Source organism: Salvelinus namaycush, chromosome 41, assembly GCF_016432855.1.
Source record: "Salvelinus namaycush isolate Seneca chromosome 41, SaNama_1.0, whole genome shotgun sequence".
Classification (NCBI taxonomy): Eukaryota; Metazoa; Chordata; class Actinopteri; order Salmoniformes; family Salmonidae; genus Salvelinus; species Salvelinus namaycush.
Window position 1 is genome coordinate 20063194 of NC_052347.1, and position 20189 is coordinate 20083382.

Below are 20189 nucleotides of genomic sequence, written 5' to 3' on the forward strand. Positions count from 1 at the left end.
AAAGGCTTACAACAGAAAATCTAACATTAGACATCAATGGTGTTGATGAATCGTGTTTAACTTATCTAAAAAAAAATAGCAAATTGGATGGAGAAGTTTTTCCTAAACCTTCAATATAGAAACACAACCAAAAATAACCTAAGGGAAAAAGTTACAAAGATGGATAAATTCTTATCTCACCAAAGGATAAACATATTTTAAACAAGCTCTTGTCAAGTTCCTCAAACCTCATTTGACAATGAGTTTTGTGATATCTTTCTCCCCCAAAAATCATGTTAAACTATTTTAGACACCAAAAAAATATTGTGAAGGCCTAATTACACAGGACAATCTATGGTTGGCACTTGACTCCTTTCAGACGGGAAAAACCTCTGACCTTGATGGCATTCCAATAGAGATATATTCAACTTTTTATGAACTACTGAAAGATCCATTACTATTATGTTTTAATTAATCGTATATTAATTTCCACCTGTCGGACACACAAAGAGTAAATGATCACTCTCTTACTGAAGCAGGAGCCAGGAAGGCAAAGACCCAGTATCTTAAAAAAAAATATGAAAAAATGTTTTGAATTAAAAATGTCCTACCAGACATTATTCATCACGATCAGACGAGATTCTTAAAAGGAATATATATTGGAGACAACATTACACAACTACTAGAAATAATTGAAAAATACGGGAATGCAGGGAAACCAGGTCTAATCTTTATAGCAGATTTTGAGAAAGCCCTTTATCCTGTCTAGAATCTGTGTAAGTGCCTGGATTTTTTTGTTTGTTGCAGAATCTCTCATAAGATGGGTAAAAGTAATGTACAACGATTCTTCATGCAAAATAATAAATAACAGTTACTTCTCTGAGAATGTTGAATAGTCAAGAGGAGTTAAACAATGTGCTCTCTGTCACGAGACTTATTTGTTATAGCCATTGAACTGTTTGCTGTAAACATCTGATCTAGTGATAACATTAAAGCTGCACTGCAGAAATCGCTCCCCCATTTCCTGGTTGCTAAAATTCAAATTTTAGTATGTGACAAAACAAGCACATATAGTGTAGGGCATCCTTGAACCATCTAAACCACTGTAATATATGTTCCATAACCAAAAATATTGTATTTTCAGCTGGTGTACAAAACTGAAATTAAAAGACGTAAAAACTAAACTTAAGAATGGGAAGCATAGAAATAGCTCACAGAACAGATCTACTGCTTCTTAGACTTGCTTTCAATGAGAATGACAGATCTATAACTCACCTTTTTGTGAATTTGGTCACCCAAAAAGTTACATATTGCAGCTTTAAGGGGCAAAACATTTATGAATTAGAGAGAAAAGTATCAATGTACGCCGATGGTTCAAGATTTTCTTGAGTCCTCAATCTTCAACCTTCAAGGGCCTTATTGAGGACCTGGATAGTTTCTCTGGGCGAAACCCACCAATGATCAGTGTATTATATTATGGATTGGGTCTCTAAACTTTAACTTTGCTGTGTGGCCTCCCGATTAAATGGGTGGACGGTGAAGTTTGTACTTGGTGTACATATACCAGAAAAGTTGAACGATCTTGGAACTATTAACTTCGATAGAAAACAAAATAGATAGGATCCTTAAATCATAGAGAGGGAAACACCTGTCCATCTACGGGAAAGTTACCCTGATTCATTCTCTATTGATATCTGTTTATATATTTACTAATGGCTCTACCGGCTTCAGGAGAATCCTTTTTCAAGTCATGCGAGGAAAAAATATTTATATTATTATAAAGTTATATTTATATAACGAACATGAGTTTGGATATTAAGGCATTAAACCTCTCTCTTAAAGCCTCTATTATACCAAAATGATATCTAAATCCAAACTGGTTTTCCAGATGGATACTAAGAGGCACATCCAATTTCAAAAGTGAGCTTTTTGCTTTTATACTGATTAAAACAAACCATTGCCGGTGGATTGATAACACAGCCCTGTTTAAAGTTTTCTTCTTTTAAAATGAAGCCATACAGAGCTGGTCAAAATTCAAATGTCATCCTCCAGAAGAGGCAGAACAAATATTACAGCAATGTCACACCCTGGCCTTAGTTATCTTTGTTTTCATTATTATTTTAGTTAGGTCAGGGTGTGACATGGTGAAGTATGTATTTTTTGTATTGTCTAGGGTGTTGTTTGGTTTAGGGGGTTTAGTAGAATAGATGGTTTAGTGTTCAGTGTAGGTGTCTAGGAAAGTCTATGGTTGCCTGAATTGGGTCTCAATTAGAGACAGCTGGTTATTGTTGTCTCTGATTGGGAGCCATATTTAAGGCAGCCATAGGCTTTAGTTGTTTGTGGGTCATTGTCTATGTCTAGTCTATGTTGAACGTAAGTAGTTTGTGTGTGCACTTGCGTTTGTAGCTTCACGGTCGTTTGTTGTTTTGTTAGTTTGTATAAGTGTTTCGTGTTACGTCTTCGTGTAATAAAAAAGAAGATAAGTGTTTCGTGTTACGTCTTCGTGTAATAAAAAAGAAGATGTATTCATATCATGCTGCGCCTTGGTCCAATCTCTCATATCAAGACGATCGTGACAGAATGACCCACCAAACCCGGATCAAGCAGCGTGACAAGCGGCAACAGGATCAAGGCATCAAGGATTCATGGACATGGGAGGAGATATTAGATGGAAAGGGACCTTGGGCACAACCGGGAGAATATCGCCTCCCTCGTGAAGAGCTGGAGGCAGCGAAAGCCGAGAGGAGGTGATATGAGGAGGCAGCACGGAGGCAAGGCTGGAAGCCCGCGAGTACTACCCAAAAATTTATTGGGGGGGGGCTAAGAGGTAGTGGGCCGAGGGCAGGTAGGAGACCTGCACCCACTTCCCAGGCTAACCGTGGAGAGCGGGAGTACGGGCGGACACCGTGTTACGCAATAGAGCGCACGGTGTCTCCTGTACGTGTTCATAGCCCGGTGCGGGTTATTCCACCTCCCCGCACTGGTAGGGCTAGATTGGGCATTGAGCCAGGTGCCATGATGCCGGCTCAACGCGTCTGGTCTCCAGTGCGTCTCCTCGGGCCGGCATACATGGCACCAGCCTTACGCATGGTGTCCCCGGTTCGCCTACATAGCCCGGTGCGGGTTATTCCACCTCCCCGCACTGGTCGGGTGACGGGGAGCATTCAACCAGGTAAGGTTGGGCAGGCTCGGTGTTCAAGGGAACCAGTACGCCTGCACGGTCCGGTATTTCCGGCGCCACCTCCCCGCCCCAGTCCAGTTCCACCAGTGCCTACACCACGCACCAGGCTTCCAGTGTGTCTCCAGAGCCCTGTTCCTCCTCCACGCACTCGTCCTATGGTGCGTGTCTCCAGCCCGGTACCACCAATTCCGGCACCACGCACCAAGCCTCCTGTGCGTCTCCAGAGTCCTGTGCATCCTGTTGCTGCTCCCCGCATTAGCCCTGAGATGCGTGTCCCCAGCCCGGTACCACCAGTTCCGGCACCACGCACTAGGCCTAATGTGCGTCCCCAGGGTCCAGTATGCCCTGTTCCTTCTCCCCGCACTAGCCTGAAGGTGCGTGTCCTTAGCCCGGTGCCTCCAGTTCCGGCACCACGCACCAGGCCTACAGTGCGCCTATTCCGGCCAGAGCCATCCGTCTGCCCAGTGCCATCTGAGCCATCCGTTTCCCCAGCGCCATCTGAGCCATCCGTTTCCCCAGCGCCATCTGAGCCATCCGTCTCCCCAGCGCCATCTGAGCCATCCGTCTCCCCAGCGCCATCTGAGCCATCCGTCTGCCCAGTGCCGTCTGAGCCATCCGTCTGTCCCGAGCCATTAGAGCCGCCCGTCTGTCCCGAGCCGTCAGAGCCGTTAGTCAGTCAGGAGCGGCTAGAGCCATTCGTCAGTCAGGATCTGCCAGAGCCGCCAACCAGACAGGATCTGCCAGAGCCGCCAACCAGACAGGATCTGCCAGAGCCGCCAACCAGACAGGATCTGCCAGAGCCGCCAACCAGACAGGATCTGCCAGAGCCGCCAACCAGACAGGATCTGCCAGAGCCGTCAGCCAGCCATGAGCGTCCAGAGCCGTCAGCCAGCCATGAGCAGCCAGATCCGTCAGCCAGCCATGAGCAGCCAGATCCGTCAGCCAGCCATGAGCAGCCAGATCCGTCAGCCAGCCATGAGCAGCCAGATCCGTCAGCCAGCCATGAGCAGCCAGATCCGTCAGCCAGCCATGAGCAGCCAGATCCGTCAGCCAGCCATGAGCCGTCCAGCCAGGATCCGCCAGAGCCGTCCAGCCAAGATCCGCCAGAGCAGTCATCCAGCCAGGATCCGTCCCTCAGTCCGGAGCTGCCGTCCCTCAGTCCGGAGCTGCCCCTTATCCTGGTGCTGCCCCTTATCCTGGTGCTGCCCCTTATCCTGGTGCTGCCCCTTATCCTGGTGCTGCCCCTTAGTCCGGTGCTGCCCCTTAGTCCGGTGCTGCCCCTTAGTCCGGTGCTGCCCCTTAGTCTGGTGCTGCCCCTTAGTCCGGTGCTGCCCCTTAATCCAGTGGGGTTAATGTGGAGGGTGGCCATTTGGAGGAGGCTACGTAAGCGGGTAGTGACTATGGTGGGGTGGGGACCACGACCAGTGCCAGAGCCGCCACCGTGGACAGACGCCCACCCAGACCCTCCCCTAGACTTTATGCTGGTGCGCCCGGAGTTCGCACCTTAAGGGGGGGGTTTATGTCACACCCTGGCCTTAGTTATCTTTGTTTTCATTATTATTTTAGTTAGGTCAGGGTGTGACATGGTGAAGTATGTATTTTTTGTATTGTCTAGGGTGTTGTTTGGTTTAGGGGGTTTAGTAGAATAGATGGTTTAGTGTTCAGTGTAGGTGTCTAGGAAAGTCTATGGTTGCCTGAATTGGGTCTCAATTAGAGACAGCTGGTTATTGTTGTCTCTGATTGGGAGCCATATTTAAGGCAGCCATAGGCTTTAGCTGTTTGTGGGTCATTGTCTATGTCTAGTCTATGTTGAACGTAAGTAGTTTGTGTGTGCACTTGCGTTTGTAGCTTCACGGTCGTTTGTTGTTTTGTTAGTTTGTATAAGTGTTTCGTGTTACGTCTTCGTGTAATAAAAAAGATGGATTCATATCATGCTGCGCCTTGGTCCAATCTCTCATATCAAGACGATCGTGACAAGCAAATAATGTCTAAACTCCAATGTACTGATTTTTGGGGGGAAGAAATGTAGAAGGAAGGTATCATGTTTGTGAATGACAATGTAAATAAGGACAGTAAAATTATGTCACACAAGAAATTAACAAATGTGTATGGAGATAAATACAGAAGTATAACCAACTCATTGCAGCTCTGCCACAAAAATGGAAGAGACAATTACTCAAAACAGAAACAAATTAATTGGTTTGTCTGCCTCCAATGAAAAACCATGAATGGCTTAAAATGACAGGTATAAATCATAAAATGTACCAGTTTCAGTATAGGGTTGAGAGGTTTGACAACTATAAAGCATAAAATGAAAGATAGTTGGGAACAGGTTTTTGATGTCCCAATACCTTTGAACCAGGTTGATGAACTGATATACAAAACAAAAAATGGACGCATCAATCCGATCTTTTCAATGTAAACTACTATATAAAATTCTTGACACAAACTAAATCCTCAATATATGGCACAATGAACAGTCAGCCCTGTGCAGACTCTGTCATGGGGAAACAATAAACAGATGATCTCTTTTGGTACTGTCCTTCAGTGGCTCGGTTTTGGAGTCAGGTCCAGGAGTGGTTGTTACAGTGCCTTGCAAAAGTATTCATCCCCCTTGGCATTTTTCCTATTTTGTTGCATTACAACCTGTAATTTATATTGATTTTATTTTGGATTTCATGTAATGGACATACACAAAATAGTCCAAATTGGTAAGGTGAAATGAAATAAAATGTATTTTTTTTTTAAAGGAAAAGTGGTGCGTGTATATGTATTCACCCCCTTTGCTATGAAGCCCCTAAATAAGATCTGGTGCAACCAATTACCTTCAGAAGTCACATCATTAGTTAAATAAAGTCCACCTGTGTGCAATCTAAGTGTCACATGATCTGTCACATGATCTTACACATGATCTGGAGCAGTTTTGCCTTGAAGAATGGGCAAAAATCCCAGTTGCTAGATGTGCCAAGCTTATAGAGACATACCCCAAGAGACTTGCAGCTGTAATTGCTGCAAAAGGGGGCGATACAAAGTATTGACTTGGGGGGTGGAAGGGGGGATGAATAGTTATGCACTCTCAAGTTTTCATTTTTTTTTGTCTTATCTCTTGTTTGTTTCACAATAAAAAATATTTTGCATCATCAAAGTGCTAGGCACGTTTTGTAAATCAAATGATACAAACCCCCAACAAATCAATTTTAATTCCAGGTTGTAAGGCAACAAAATAGGAATAATGCCAGGGGGTGAATACTTTCGCAAGCCACTGTAAGTCATATCTCTGTTCAGATGGACCTACAAACTGTACTGTTAGGAGATCTGAAAAACCATGATCAATCAATGGGAAATATGAATACACTCTTCGGTAAAGTATTTATTTTTAGGGTAATCTTGGTAGAAATGGTACAAATAGAGAGGTTCAAGACCCTCGTAAGACATCACAGTAAAATAGAAGGATGTATTGCAAAAGGAAATAGTAAAATGGTAGTGTACTAGGAAAGATGGGTTAGTCTGTAGACATCGGAGGGTTGGAATTAAGATTAGAGTGTACTGTATATGTGAGGGAAGATAGATGTGAGTAGCAGTAGAATAAGTATTGTTGGCTGTTAGTTTTCTCCAATCAGGGGAGGATTGATAGTGCTGAAAAAATATATATAATAATAATAATAATAATAGGGGGATTAGAAATTAGAAAACAAATTGCTTGATAGAACACAGGATCTGTAATATTATTAAGGCTGATCTGCAAGTTAAAGTTTTGCATAAAATATTACATTTACTGTATTATACAAAGGATATAAGCATATTAGAATATTTAGATACAAGTCAAATGTGCATTCATTCAAACTGCAGGGTACTTCAATCTCAATTTCTCAGAGGGCACACTCTTATCAGGTTAACGGCCAATTTGGAACATTTGTTTTACAGCGCATTGTAAAATTCTCACTTCTTTCCCCATCCAGAGACATCTTTAATTAATCAGTCCATTAATTTAATCGTTAATCATTACTGACCGTGGTTTGGGACATCATGTTCAGGCCTGAGCAGAGGTGTGATCAGTCTAGTCATTTCCTTCAAGTGAGATTGCTCAAAGGCAATTTTAAAAACCTTTCAAAGCACAACAAAGGAGGAAAAGAACTGTCATTTTTGATGATTTCCATAAAATAGGCAAATGTGTGATTCTGGGCCAGAGCTGAAGTTCCCTAAAGATAATGAGGTGGGTGAGGAAGGTGTTAACCTCTAACAAGTCACCATCCCGGATCCGGGATCCTCCTCATCAAAAAAGCTGACTAGCATAGCCTAGCCTAACGCGACAGGGATATCATATAATATAATTTCATGAAATCACAAGTCCAATACAGCAAATGAAAGATAAACATCTTGTGAATCCAGCCATCATTTCCAATTTTTAAAATGTTTTACAGCGAAAACACAATATATATTTATATTAGCTCACCACAATAGCCAAACACACAACGCCATGTTTTCACCATGTTTCCACCGCAAAGGTAGCTTTCACAAAACCCACAAATAGAGATAAAATGAATCATTAACCTTTGAAAAACTTCATCAGATGACAGTCTTATAACATCATGTTATACAATACATTTATGTTTTGTTCGAAAATGTGCATATTTAGAGCTACAAATCGTAGTTTTACATTGCAGCCACCATCACAAATAGCACCAAAACAGCCAGAATAATTACAGAGAGCAACGTGAAATACATAAATACTCATCATAAAACATTTATGAAAAATACATGTTGTACAGCAAATGAAAGATAAACATCTTGTGAATCCAGCCAATATTTCCGATTTTTTAAGTGTTTTACAGCGAAAACACAATATATATTTATATTAGCTCACCACAATAGCCAAACACACAACGCCATTTATTCACCGTAAAGATAGCTTTCACAAAACCCACAAATAGAGATAAAATGAATCACTAACCTTTGAACAACTTCATCAGATGACAGTCTTATAACATCATGTTATACAATACATTTATGTTTTGTTCGAAAATGTGCATATTTAGAGCTACAAATCCTGGTTTTACATTGTGAATACGTAGCCATGATGCACCAAATTGTCCGGAGAAATTTTGGACAGTCACGTAATCTAACCAAAAAACTCATCATAAACTTTACTAAAAATTACATGTTGTGCAGCAAATGAAAGATACACTGGTTCTTAATGCAACCGCTGTGTTAGATTTAAAAAGAAAATTACTTTAGTACAACATACAGCATGCAATATTGTGAGACAGCGCTGACCAATTCTCCGCCTTGTTGGAGCCAAAACAAACCACAAAAATACGAAATAACATCATAAATATTCTCTTACTTTTGATGATCTTCCATCAGAATGTTGTGCAAGGAGTCCTAGTTCCAGAATAAATCGTTGTTTTGTTTAAGAATGTCCATTTCTTCTGTCGAATTAGCAACTTTGGCTAGCCATGTGGAGGGCACATGCCCAAGAAATCTTGCGCATGGAACGAAAAATTCCAAAATTCCCAATAAACGTCGAATAAACTGGTCAAACTCGGTTGAAAATCCTACTTTATGATGTTTTTCTCATATGTATCCAATAAAATCAGAGCCGGAGCATTTCGTCGTGTATACGTAACGCATTTCAGAAGACAATGTGAGGTTCCCTGGTGCGCAGTTGAATACTGACAAAAGAGCGGACCTGTCACTCCAAAAGCTCTCATTCGGTCTCACATCAAGCTAGACACCCCATTCAACATTCTACTGCCTGTTGACATCTAGTGGAAGGTGTATGAAGTGCATACAGATCCATAAATATAAGCCAGTTGAATAGGCAGGCCCTGACACAGAGCCCCATTTTCAGAATTTTCACTTCCTGTTTGGAAGTTTGCTGCCAAATGAGTTCTGTTTTACTCACAGATATAATTCAAACAGTTTTAGAAACTTCAGAGTGTTTTCTATCCAATAGTAATAATAATATGCATATTGTATGATCTAGAACAGAGTACGAGGCCGTTTAATTTGGGCAAAGTGAAAACAGCACCCCCTATTAAGAAGAAGTTTTAAGTGAAGCATTTTGTCTGGCGGGTGAAAGAGTGCAGAGCCACTTGTGCATTAATAATGAAGGACTGTGATGACAGAGTCTGATCAAAAAGCAACTGATTGATGTTGTTGTCTGTCTTTGCCCTCTCTCTGTCTGTGTCCCTCAGACATCCAAGAGCACCCAGAAGACGGGAGAGTCTCAGATCTAGGGGGCTGGACGCTGGTTGCTGGACATGACCCCATGATGCCTGACCTTGTGACCTCCTAGCAACACCTGGGAGTTTTATAAAACCATAATCACCCTGGTTTAATGACATGCATAAGTTAATGCTTGCCTGGTCCGAGATCTGTTTGTGCTGTCTTGCCAAAAGAGCACAAAAGGACCAGGATAGATTGATGGGATGGTTGATGTACGTTTTTTTGTGACAATTATATTTCGCTTTAAGCAGTATTGTGCACATTTTTTAAAGATTCTGTAAATATTACTGTACTTTTTCGTTGGGCTGGCCTGGATATTATTTTAAGCTAAAACTCCAAAGAGTAACGATAACAAAGTTATTTATTGTTTTACACTGATTTTCCTATTCACAGTTTCATGTGTCTTTTTCCAACCTTGATATTCTTTGGATTATATAATGCTGATGAGAAACCCCCCTCCTACTGTAGAAGAGTGAACTAGTCCTGCATGGTTTAACCAGGGACAACTTTTCATGGATTATTACATTAAGCATTATCCAGGTACTTTCTCTGATCTTAAAATACATAACAGATGAAAGCAACAAATTATAAAAAATAGTCATAAACTATCATGGTTTTATTTAAAAAGTAATTGTTTAAAACATAACCATCAAAGGTCGAGTTGTGAGAGTCAGATTGAAATCATGTCAGATTGAAATGTATATTTTGTGTATATAGTTTTATAATTGTATCTCAATTTTAAAAGAGATCAACCAAAAAATGTAGAAGAATCATGATCATGACTGTTATTGTTTCTAGTAAGGTGTGCATCCTGTCAAATAAGGACAAATTAAAATCATTGTAAATATTTTCTTAGTAAAGATCATTTGTATGACTGTTTTTTTTACTGGGAAATGGCATGCTTTTATCACTGTACTGTAACTTCTCTGTTTTTAGACCTTTATTTGCCATGAGATATTTTAATTGAATAAAATATTAAAATATTTTGTATCTGTGTAGCTTGATTTTATTTTGTTAAATGTGGTTCAAGATACTGTATATCTAAGAAATGTTTTTCTGTCTCCGTTTTAGATTAAGGCAACTGCATGTGTAGTCTACCTGAAACTGATGTGGAATTGTTTTGAAAAGGTTTCTGATTGGTTCAGAACTGTTTGTTTTAGTACAGACGTCAAACTCTGAATGGGTGGGGATAGTCTCCATCAGATTGTCTCTCATCTCAGAAGATGCAAACTGACAAAGGCAATTTCAGCCGGTTATTTAGGGCCTCAATGGGTTTGCGAGTCAGAGTCACACGGTATGAAAACAAGAAATTAGAAATGTTCGCCTTGAAGTACCTTGATTTATTATAATTGCTTATAAACAGTCACCTCCAAAATTATTGGAACCCTTGATAAAGATGAGTAAAGCAGACTGCATAAAATAAATAATACAAATAATGAGGTATAATGTATGCTAAAAATAAAATTATATTGTTTTATAAAAATAAAATTGCTCAGAGAAAAATATGTTAAAGAAATAATTGTTAAATACTTTGTGCACCTTCCTCATTCCGTCAGTAGAGGATGCCTGGTTATTCTTTAAAAGTGCTTTCCTCACCATCTTAAATAAGCATGCCCCATTCAAAAAATGTAACTAAGAACAGATATAGCCCTTGGTTCACTCCAGACTTGACTGCCCTTAACCAGCACAAAAACATCCTGTGGTGTACTGCATTAGCATCAAATAGCCCCTGTGATATGCAACTTTTCAGGGAAGTTAGGAACCAATATACACATGCAGTTAGGAAAGCAAAGGCTAGCTTTTTTAAACAGAAATTTGCATTCTGTAGCACAAACTCCAAAAAGTTCTGGGATACTGTAAAGTCCATGGAGAATAAGAGCACTTCCTCCCAGCTGTCCACTGCACTGAGGCTAGGTAACACTCTCACCACCAATAAATCCACGATAATCGAGAATTTCAATAAGCATTTTTCCAAGGCTGGCCTTGCTTTCCACCTGGCTAACCCTACCCCAGTCAACAGCTCTGCACCCCCCACAGCAACTTGCAAAAGCCTCCCCCATTTCTCCTTCACCCAAATCCAGATAGCTGATGTTCTGAAAGAGCTGCAAAATCTGTACACCTACAAATCAGCTGGGCTAGACAATCTGGACCCTCTCTTTCTAAAAGTATCCGCCGCAATTGCTGCAACCCCTATTACTAGCCTGTTCAACCTCTCTTTCGCATCGTCTGAGATCCCTAAAGATTGGAAAGCTGCCACAGTCATCCCCCTCTTCAAAGGGGGAGACACTCTAGACCCAAACTGTTACAGACCTATATCTATTCTACCCTGCCTTTCTAAAGTCTTCGAAAGCCAAGTTAACAAACAGATCACCGACCATTTCGAATCCCACCGTACCTTCTCCGCTATGCAATCTGGTTTCCGAGCGGGTCATAGGTTCCCCTTCAGCCACACTCAAGGTCCTAAACAATATCATCAATAAAAGACAATACTGTGCAGCCGTCTTCATCAACCTGGCCAAGGCTTTTGACTCTGTCAATCACTGCATTCTTATCGGCAGACTCAACAGCCTTGGTTTCTCAAATGACTGCCTCGCCTGGTTCACCAACTACTAGAGTTCAGTGTGTCAAATCGGAGGGTCTGTTGTCCGGACCTCTGGCAGTCTCTATGGGGGTGCCACAGGGTTCAATTCTTGGGCCGACTCTTTTCTCTGTATATATCAATGATGTCGCTCTTGCTTCTGGTGATTCTCTGATCCACCTCTACGCAGACAACACCATTCTGTATACTTCTGGCCCTTCTTTGGACACTGTGTTAACAAACCTCTAGACTAATTAAATCTAGAATGGGCTTCCTATTTTGCAACAAAGCATCTTTCACTCATACTGCCAAACATACCCTCGTAAAATTGACTATCCTACCGATCCTTGACTTAGGCGATGTCATTTACAAAATAGCCTCCAACACTCTACTCAGCAAATTGGATGTAGTCTATCACAGTGCCATCTGTTTTGTCACCAAAGCCCCATATACTACCCACAACTGCGACCTGTATGCTCTCGTTGGCTGGCCCTCACTTCATATTCGTCGCCAAACCCACTGGCTCCAGGTCATCTATAAGTCTTTGCTAGGTAAAGCCCCGCCTTATCTCAGCTCACTGGTCACCATAGCAGCACCGCCCGTAGCACACGCTCCAGCAGGTATATTTCACTGGTCATCCCCAAAGCCAACTCCTCCTTTCGCCACCTTTCCTTCCAGTTCTCTGCTTCCAATGACTGGAACAAATTGCAAAAATCACTGAAGCTGGAGTCTTATTTCTCCCTCACTAACGTTATGCACCAGCTGTCAGAGCAGCTTACCGATCATTGCACCTGCACACAGCCCATCTGTAAATAGCCAACCCAACTACCTCATCCCCATATTGTTATTTATTTTTGCTCCTTTGCACCCCAGTGTCTCCACTTGCACATCATCATCTGCACATCTATCACTCCAGTGTTAATGCTAAATTGTAATTATTTCGCCACTACGGCCTATATATTGCCTTACCTCCCTAATCTTACTACATTTGCACACACTGTATATTGATTTTTCTATTGTGTTATTGACTGTATGTTTGTTTATCCTATGTGTAACTCTTTGTTGTTTGTGTCACACTGCTTTGCTTTATCTTGGCCAGGCCACAGTTGTAAATGAGAACTGGTTCTCAACTGGCCTACCTGGTTAAATAAAGGTGAAATACATTTTTTTAAATCCCCTTGCGAGGATATTGACACTTAGCCTTTTTCTATAATGTTTTATGAGATTGGAGAACACATTGGGAGGGATCTTAGACCATTCTTCCATACAGAATCTTTCCAGATCCTTGATGTCCTTCGGTCTGCACTTATGGACTGCCCTCTTCAATTCAAAACACAGGTGTTCATTGTGGTTCAAGTCCGGAGACTGAGATGGCCATTGCAAAATGTTGATTTTGTGGCCAATTAACCATTTCTTTGTAGATGTTGATGTGTGCTTGGGGTCATCGTCTTGCTGGAAGATCAACTTGCTGCCAAGTTTCAGCCTGCTGGCAGAGGCAACTAGGTTATTGACTTAAATGTCCTGGTACTTGTAGAGTTCATGATGCCGTTGACCTTAACAAGGGCCCCAGGACCAGCGGAAGATAAAGCCCCTAAATGTGTGGTAGCCTTAACCAGCCCTAAGACAGATAGGCCTAACATTATCACAGCAACTTGTTTCCAATAAAATATGCTTCAAACTGCTTATGCTATTGAACAATTCACATTGAACAGGCCGAAATAAACATGTTTTTTGTTTTTTATGACAGTGGACAGGGAATGGAAAGTAGTCGATAGAAGATTCTCCGACTTGTGCGAGCTAGACTAAATAGAAAAACATGATACTCAACTTTTACTCAAAATAAGATTACTTCCAGTGACTTCTGCCTGAATCTTCATTGCGCAAGCGCAATTTACAGGAAGTGATGGAATTGCTAGTTGAGTCTCTTGGCAGACTAGCATCTCTAGTTCAATTTTCTCCGGCGATAAAGTTACACATTTTCTGTGACCAAAATAAATGTCATAAACAGAGCTGACAGAATTCCTAATTTACATGTCAGACGCATTTTGTTATATAATATATTTCAATCTGTAATATATTTCAATCTGAACTTTGTGTTCGCATTATAATGTGTCTTATGTTACCGGCTACAATGGCGTTCTATGAATCCTGAATGCACTATGTAACTAACATTTATAGCAATAACTACACATTCTAGCTATAACAATAACACCAATAACACCAATAATCAATAAACATATCCAATGTTGCTACTTACAAGTGTCTACCCAGCAGAATAAGGCCATCCCTTGTTTGAATGCGTCTTCCACCAAAACAAGCCTCCATGCTGAACAGCAACTGTCAGGGTCAAATCATGTTGGTGGGGGATGGGCAGTACAGGCCATGTATATGTGACTGAAATACTATAAGGATAGACAGAATATGACGCTGTTGAATGACAAAGACCTATCCAATTGTTTACCAGATAGATACAAAAGCATAGCGTACAAGCTTTGTGCAATACTGTGTTGTGTGAGGGGCACATGCTAAATCACTGCATAGGGAGGGATACGCATACATGCTATGTCTGTTATGTCGTAATACTTCAACCGAATAGAACATGTTGTACATTGTTGTAAAGGTCAAAGGCTGTAGAAACTGAATGTGCGTGCATATGTTCTGCGCAGAATATTTGCAAATTTAGAAGTTGATTTATTCGTAGCCAAAATGTTAAAACAATGACATAGAAACACCAGATTTTCAGGCGGGATTTAAAAAAATAATGTTTATTCATTATTAAATCATGAAAAATATTAATAACTTTCCACCCACAAGGCCACTAGAGGGCGCTTTTGGTCATTGACTGCAGGAAAATATTTTAAGTATTTGTGTTGTTGTAGTGGGGACAGTAAGTACAGTACTTTCTAAAAAGGATACTTTAAGGAAAATGCATTAACATATTTTACAATTTTAAATGTTTATGTTTAGCTCACAAAATATAATTTAAAATTATGCATTAATATAATAAACATGGCAAAAACAAGACATAAATAAATACATTTTTTAGACATAAATAAATGCATTTCTTTAGCTTACAAAATATTTGTAACAATGGTGGGGGAGTGCCAAGATGGAGGCTTGTAGGCTCAAAACAGCGCCCCCTGCCAGTCATCTAGAGTGTATATATAAATCATTGAATGAAGGTCACTATCACAGCCTGCAACCCCAACTTTCTCTCTTCTCCTCTCCCTGTATTTACCCTTCTCTCCAATCCTCCTCTATCCCTCTCTCCAACTCCAACTGCCCTTTGTGTTAGTGCTATTCACCTGGCCAGGGGTCCCATACAGAGCAGAAGATGGATAGGAATACAGAAGCACTTACTTCCCTCTCTCTGCTGTTAATTTTCTTCATCTGCTCAGATGGAACACAATCACCCCACTGGGCATACCTTCATAATTTCAACGTGGAAATGTGTGTAATATTTGGTTGAAACGTTGATCCATGAGATTTCAACCTTTATTCACCCACTCAAAAAGACAGCCAGAAGTGTGTGGAATTCCCAATGTGTTATTAACCATCTAAAAACCATCTAAAAGCACAACAAAATTACAATTGAAAAACAGTGTTTGATTTTTGGTGTAGTTGTCATCAAAATCTGTTATAAATGTGGTTTCAACCATTTAAATAACAACAAAGTTCAAATTGGAATACAATGTCAGATATTTTCTATTTATAAAACAACGTGTTATCACTGTTATCACTGATTTATTTCAGCTTTTATTTCTTACATCACATTCCCAGTGGGTCAGAAGTTTACATACACTCAGTTAGTATTTGGTAGATTGCCATTAAATTGTTTAACTTGGGTCAAATGTTTCAGGTAGCCTTCCACAAGCTTCCCACAATAAATTGGGTTAATTTCGGCCCATTCCTCCTGACAGAGCTGGTGTATCTCACGCTTTTTCAGTTCTGCCCACAAATTTTCTATGGGATTGGGGTCAGGGCTTTGTGATGGCCACTCCAATACCTTGACTTTGTTGTCCTTAAGCCATTTGGCCAAAACTTTCGAAGTATGCTTGGGGTCATTGTCCATTTGGAAGACCCATTTGCCACCAAGCTTTAACTTCCTGACTGATGTCTTGAGATGTTGCTTCAATATATTCACATAATTTTCCTACCTCATGATGCCATCTATTTTGTGAAGTGCACCAGTCCCTCCTGCAGCAAAGCACCCCCACATCATGATGCTGCCACCACCGTTCTTCACGGTTTGGATGGTGATCTTCAGCTTGCAAGCCTCCTCCTTTTTCCTCCAAACATAACGATGGTCATTATGGCCAAACAGTTCAATTTTTGTTTCATCAGACCAGAGGATATTTCTCCAAAAAGTACAATGTTTGTCCCCATGTAAAGTTGCAAACGGTAGTCTGGCTTTTTTATGGCGGTTTTGGAGCAGTGGCTTCTTCCTTGCTGAGCGGCCTTTCAGGTTATGTCGATATAGGACTCGTTTTACTGTGGATATAGATACTTTTGTACCTGTTTTCTCCAGCATCTTCACAAGGTCCTTTGCTGTTGTTCTGGGATTGATTGGTATTTTTCACACCAAAGTACGTTCATCTCTAGGAGACAGAACGCGTTTCCTTCCTGAGCAGTATGACGGCTGCGTGGTCCCATGGTGTTTATACTTGCGTACTATTCTTTGTACAGATGAACGTGGTACCTTCAGGCGTTTGGAAATTGCTCCCAAGGATGAACCAGACTTGTGGAGGTCTACAATTTTTTTCGGGGGTCTTGGCTGATTTCTTTTGATTTTTCCACGACGTCAAGCAAAGAGGCACTGAGTTTGAAGGTAGGCCTTGAAATACATCCACAGGTACACCTCCAATTGACTAAAACGACTGTCAATTAGCCAATCAGAAGCTTCTAAAGCCATGACATCATTTTCTGGAATTTCCCAAGCTGTTTATAGGCACAGTCAACTTAGTGTATGTAAACTTCTGGCCCACTGGAATTGTGATACAGTGAATTATAAGTGAAAAACGAGTTTTAATGACTCCAACCTAAGTGTATGTAAACTTCCGACTTCAACTGTACATCACAGAAGACTGAAATATAACAAAACAGTTCGACAAAGAAACTCCGGATTTTCGGACTTTAAAAATGGTTTATGTTGATTAAAATATCAATAACATTCCACCCATGAGGCCACTAGAGGGTGATTTGGTCATTTGGCTGCAGGAAAGGGGTACCTTAGATTTTTGGTTGTGTCACGCCCTGACCTTAGTTCCTTTTTTATGTCTATATTTTGGTTTGGTCAGGGCGTGAGTTGGGGTGGGCATTCTATGTTTTGTGTTCTATGTTTTCTATTTCTGTGTGTTTGGCCGGGTGTGGTTCTTAATCAGAGGCAGCTGTCTATCGTTGTCTCTGATTGAGAGCCATACTTAGGTAGCCTTTTCCCACCTGTGTTTTGTGGGTAGTTGTTTTCTGTCTGTGTCTGTACCAGACAGAACTGTTTCGTTTTGTTTCATTCTCTTTGTTACTTTGTTTTAGTGTTCTGTTTTAATAAATTAACATGAACACTTACCACGCTGCACTTTGGTCCGATGATTCCTCATCTTCAGACGACGAATATTACAGGTTGAGATGAAGACATGAATCCAACATGTTTATTATTAACTCGTAGATTAAATTTGAAATCAACCAATGCTTGAAACCTTATGCCTATTTGTATTGTATAGTTTTAGTTGAACCCTGGTTTGAATTCAAACAATAGTTGTTGATGACTTCACAAATGCTATAGGCCTAAATAGAATCATTGATCATTATGCTTTATGAAGTATGGTTACATTTCATTTGCTCTGTTAAACCTACCCTTTGGAATGACTTTGATAGCAACAGTGAATCTATTTAGTTATTAAGAGATCTCTCAATAATCATTTTCATGATAGCACATTGGTGGTAGTCAGTGACAAATATAAAATCTAAGCAGGGCTCTGTTAAAACTCTGGAAAGGAGACCAAAGGGATAGTTGTAGAAATGTCCAGTAGGTGGTGCTTTCCAGACTATTTTTTCTGATAGTGGATATAACATTGAAGATCTGACGTTGTTTCAAAAGTAGAAATTCAACATATTTTATACAAAGATTGAGTAAAAACAGTTGGCTGGTATTTCCTCACCCGTCTGAGCGGTTGGCTGTGAATGCCCTTACCCGCTATGTACTTATAACTGATTGGTTTGGTTTTGCCCACTATAGTGCTGTCCGGTCAGAACATGATGTTGAGGCCCATACTGAACACTTGGTAATCAACACAATCACACAGACACAGCTGATACCCTCAAAGTTCTTTATGTGTGGTAATCCAAATTACTTCAAATCTTACTGTTGTGGTTCTATAAGGGAAATATATGCACACATGTAAACAGTATTAGTTAAGTGTTATAACTATGTAATATACACATGTACATGAATAAATGGGAAATGGCATTACACTTACAACATGGGGTCATACCCCAAACAGAAGCCATGGATTACAGGCAACATCCGCACTGAGCTAAAGGGTAGAGCTGCCGCTTTCAAGGAGCGGGACTCTAACCCGGAAGCTTATAAGAAATCCCTCTATGCCCTCCGACAAACCATCAAACAGTTAAAGCTTCAATACAGGACTAAGATTAAATCGTACTATACCTGCTCCGACGCTCGCCGGATGTGGCAGGGCTTGCAAACTATTACAGACTACAAAGGGAAGCACAGCCGAGAGCTGCCCAGTGACAAGACAGCTTATAGAGAGGAGGTCAGAGACCTGGCCGTGTGGTGCAAGGACAACAACCTCTCCTTCAACGTGATCAAGACAAAGGAGATGATTGTGGACTTCAGGAAAAGGAGGACCGAGCACGCCTCCATTCTCATCGACTGGGCTGTAGTGGAGCAGGTTGAGAGTTCCTTGGCGTCCACATCAACAACAAACTAACATGGTCCAAGCACAACAAGAGAGTCGTGAAGAGGGCATGGGTCCTCAGATCCTCAAAAGGTTCTACAGCTGCACCATCGAGAGCATCCTGACGGGTTGCATCACTGCCTGGTATGGCAACTGCTCGGCCTCCGACCGCAAGGCACTAGAGGGTAATGCGTACGGCCCAGTACATCACCAGGGCCAAGCTTCCTGCCATCCAGGACGGTGTCAGAGGAAGGCCCTAAAAATTGTCATAGACTCCAGCCACCCTAGTCATAGACTGTTCTCTCTGCTAACCTAAGGTAAGTGGTACTGGACCGTCAAGCCTTGGTCCAAGAGGCTTCTAAACAGCTTCTACCCCCAAGCCATAAGACTTCTGAACATCTAATCAAACGGCTACCCAGACTATTTGCATTGCCCCCCCCCCCCCCCTTCTACACTGCTGCTACTCTGTTATTATCTATGCATAGTCACTTTAATAACTCTACCTACATGTACATATTATATACCCCCCCCCCCCCCCCCTTTTTGGATGACGACAACACTCTGACCCGAGTGGGCGGGTGCAGTGTCCAGATGCGCATTTCCAAGTGCTCTGATTGGTTGGGAATGGCAGGGCTTTGATAAGTGAGGAATAATTAGGCTGAACAGCCAAACTAAAGAGACTGAAGGGAAATTGAAGGGACTGTGAGGGGAAGTTAGTTAGAAGTAGAGAGGAGAGAGCAGGATGGCCTTTTTCTACAGATTGTCTATGTAGAAAACTCGGTACCATGATGACATAATCTTGTAGTTTAAATTTCTATCCTCAAGACACACCCGTTTAAATGAATGGTTTTAACTAACTTTCAATTATATTACTTTACTTTTCTTTTCTAGATCCTACTAATGAAGCCACAAGGCATCCCATCGAAGAGGCTTTAATAAAACTCATTAGACTATAAGACTTATTCTATGTCTCCAAATGGGTCCAATAATTGCTAAATGAAGTGGATGTGGAGACAGGCCAATAGACATCTCATGATCTCATTCCCTTTTCACAGGAATAATAGCCTAATCTTATCAGGCTCAAACCCCTTGTTTTTTCGTCAATGGTCTAGTAGAAATAATTTCTTTGACAATTCAGGTCTTCAAACTTTTCAAGACCTCAAAGAATGATATTATCTCCCAGGGACTTCTTGTTTTAACCTTAAGCTACACTCTGCTCTAAAAGACTACGGAGTAGCTGGGATTCCCTTATCGCCACACATCCCCTGGATGAGACTCTTTGGAATACTCCCAAATCTGTTGGCCTGGT

General features: G+C 41.1%; 1 protein-coding gene across 2 annotated transcripts in view; it reads left to right on the plus strand.

Annotated features, from left to right (window-relative positions):
* The window catches only part of LOC120034529 (adhesion G protein-coupled receptor E1-like), a 59442-nt gene extending 49068 nt beyond the window's left edge, over positions 1 to 10374 (plus strand). For both annotated transcript variants that reach the window (XM_038981121.1, XM_038981122.1), the window contains one exon: positions 9358 to 10374. In XM_038981121.1, the coding sequence (XP_038837049.1) occupies positions 9358 to 9399 (42 nt within the window). In that variant the 3' untranslated portion in view covers positions 9400 to 10374. The remainder of the gene's footprint in view (positions 1 to 9357) is intronic.
* The last annotated feature ends 9815 nt before the right edge of the window (positions 10375 to 20189 follow it).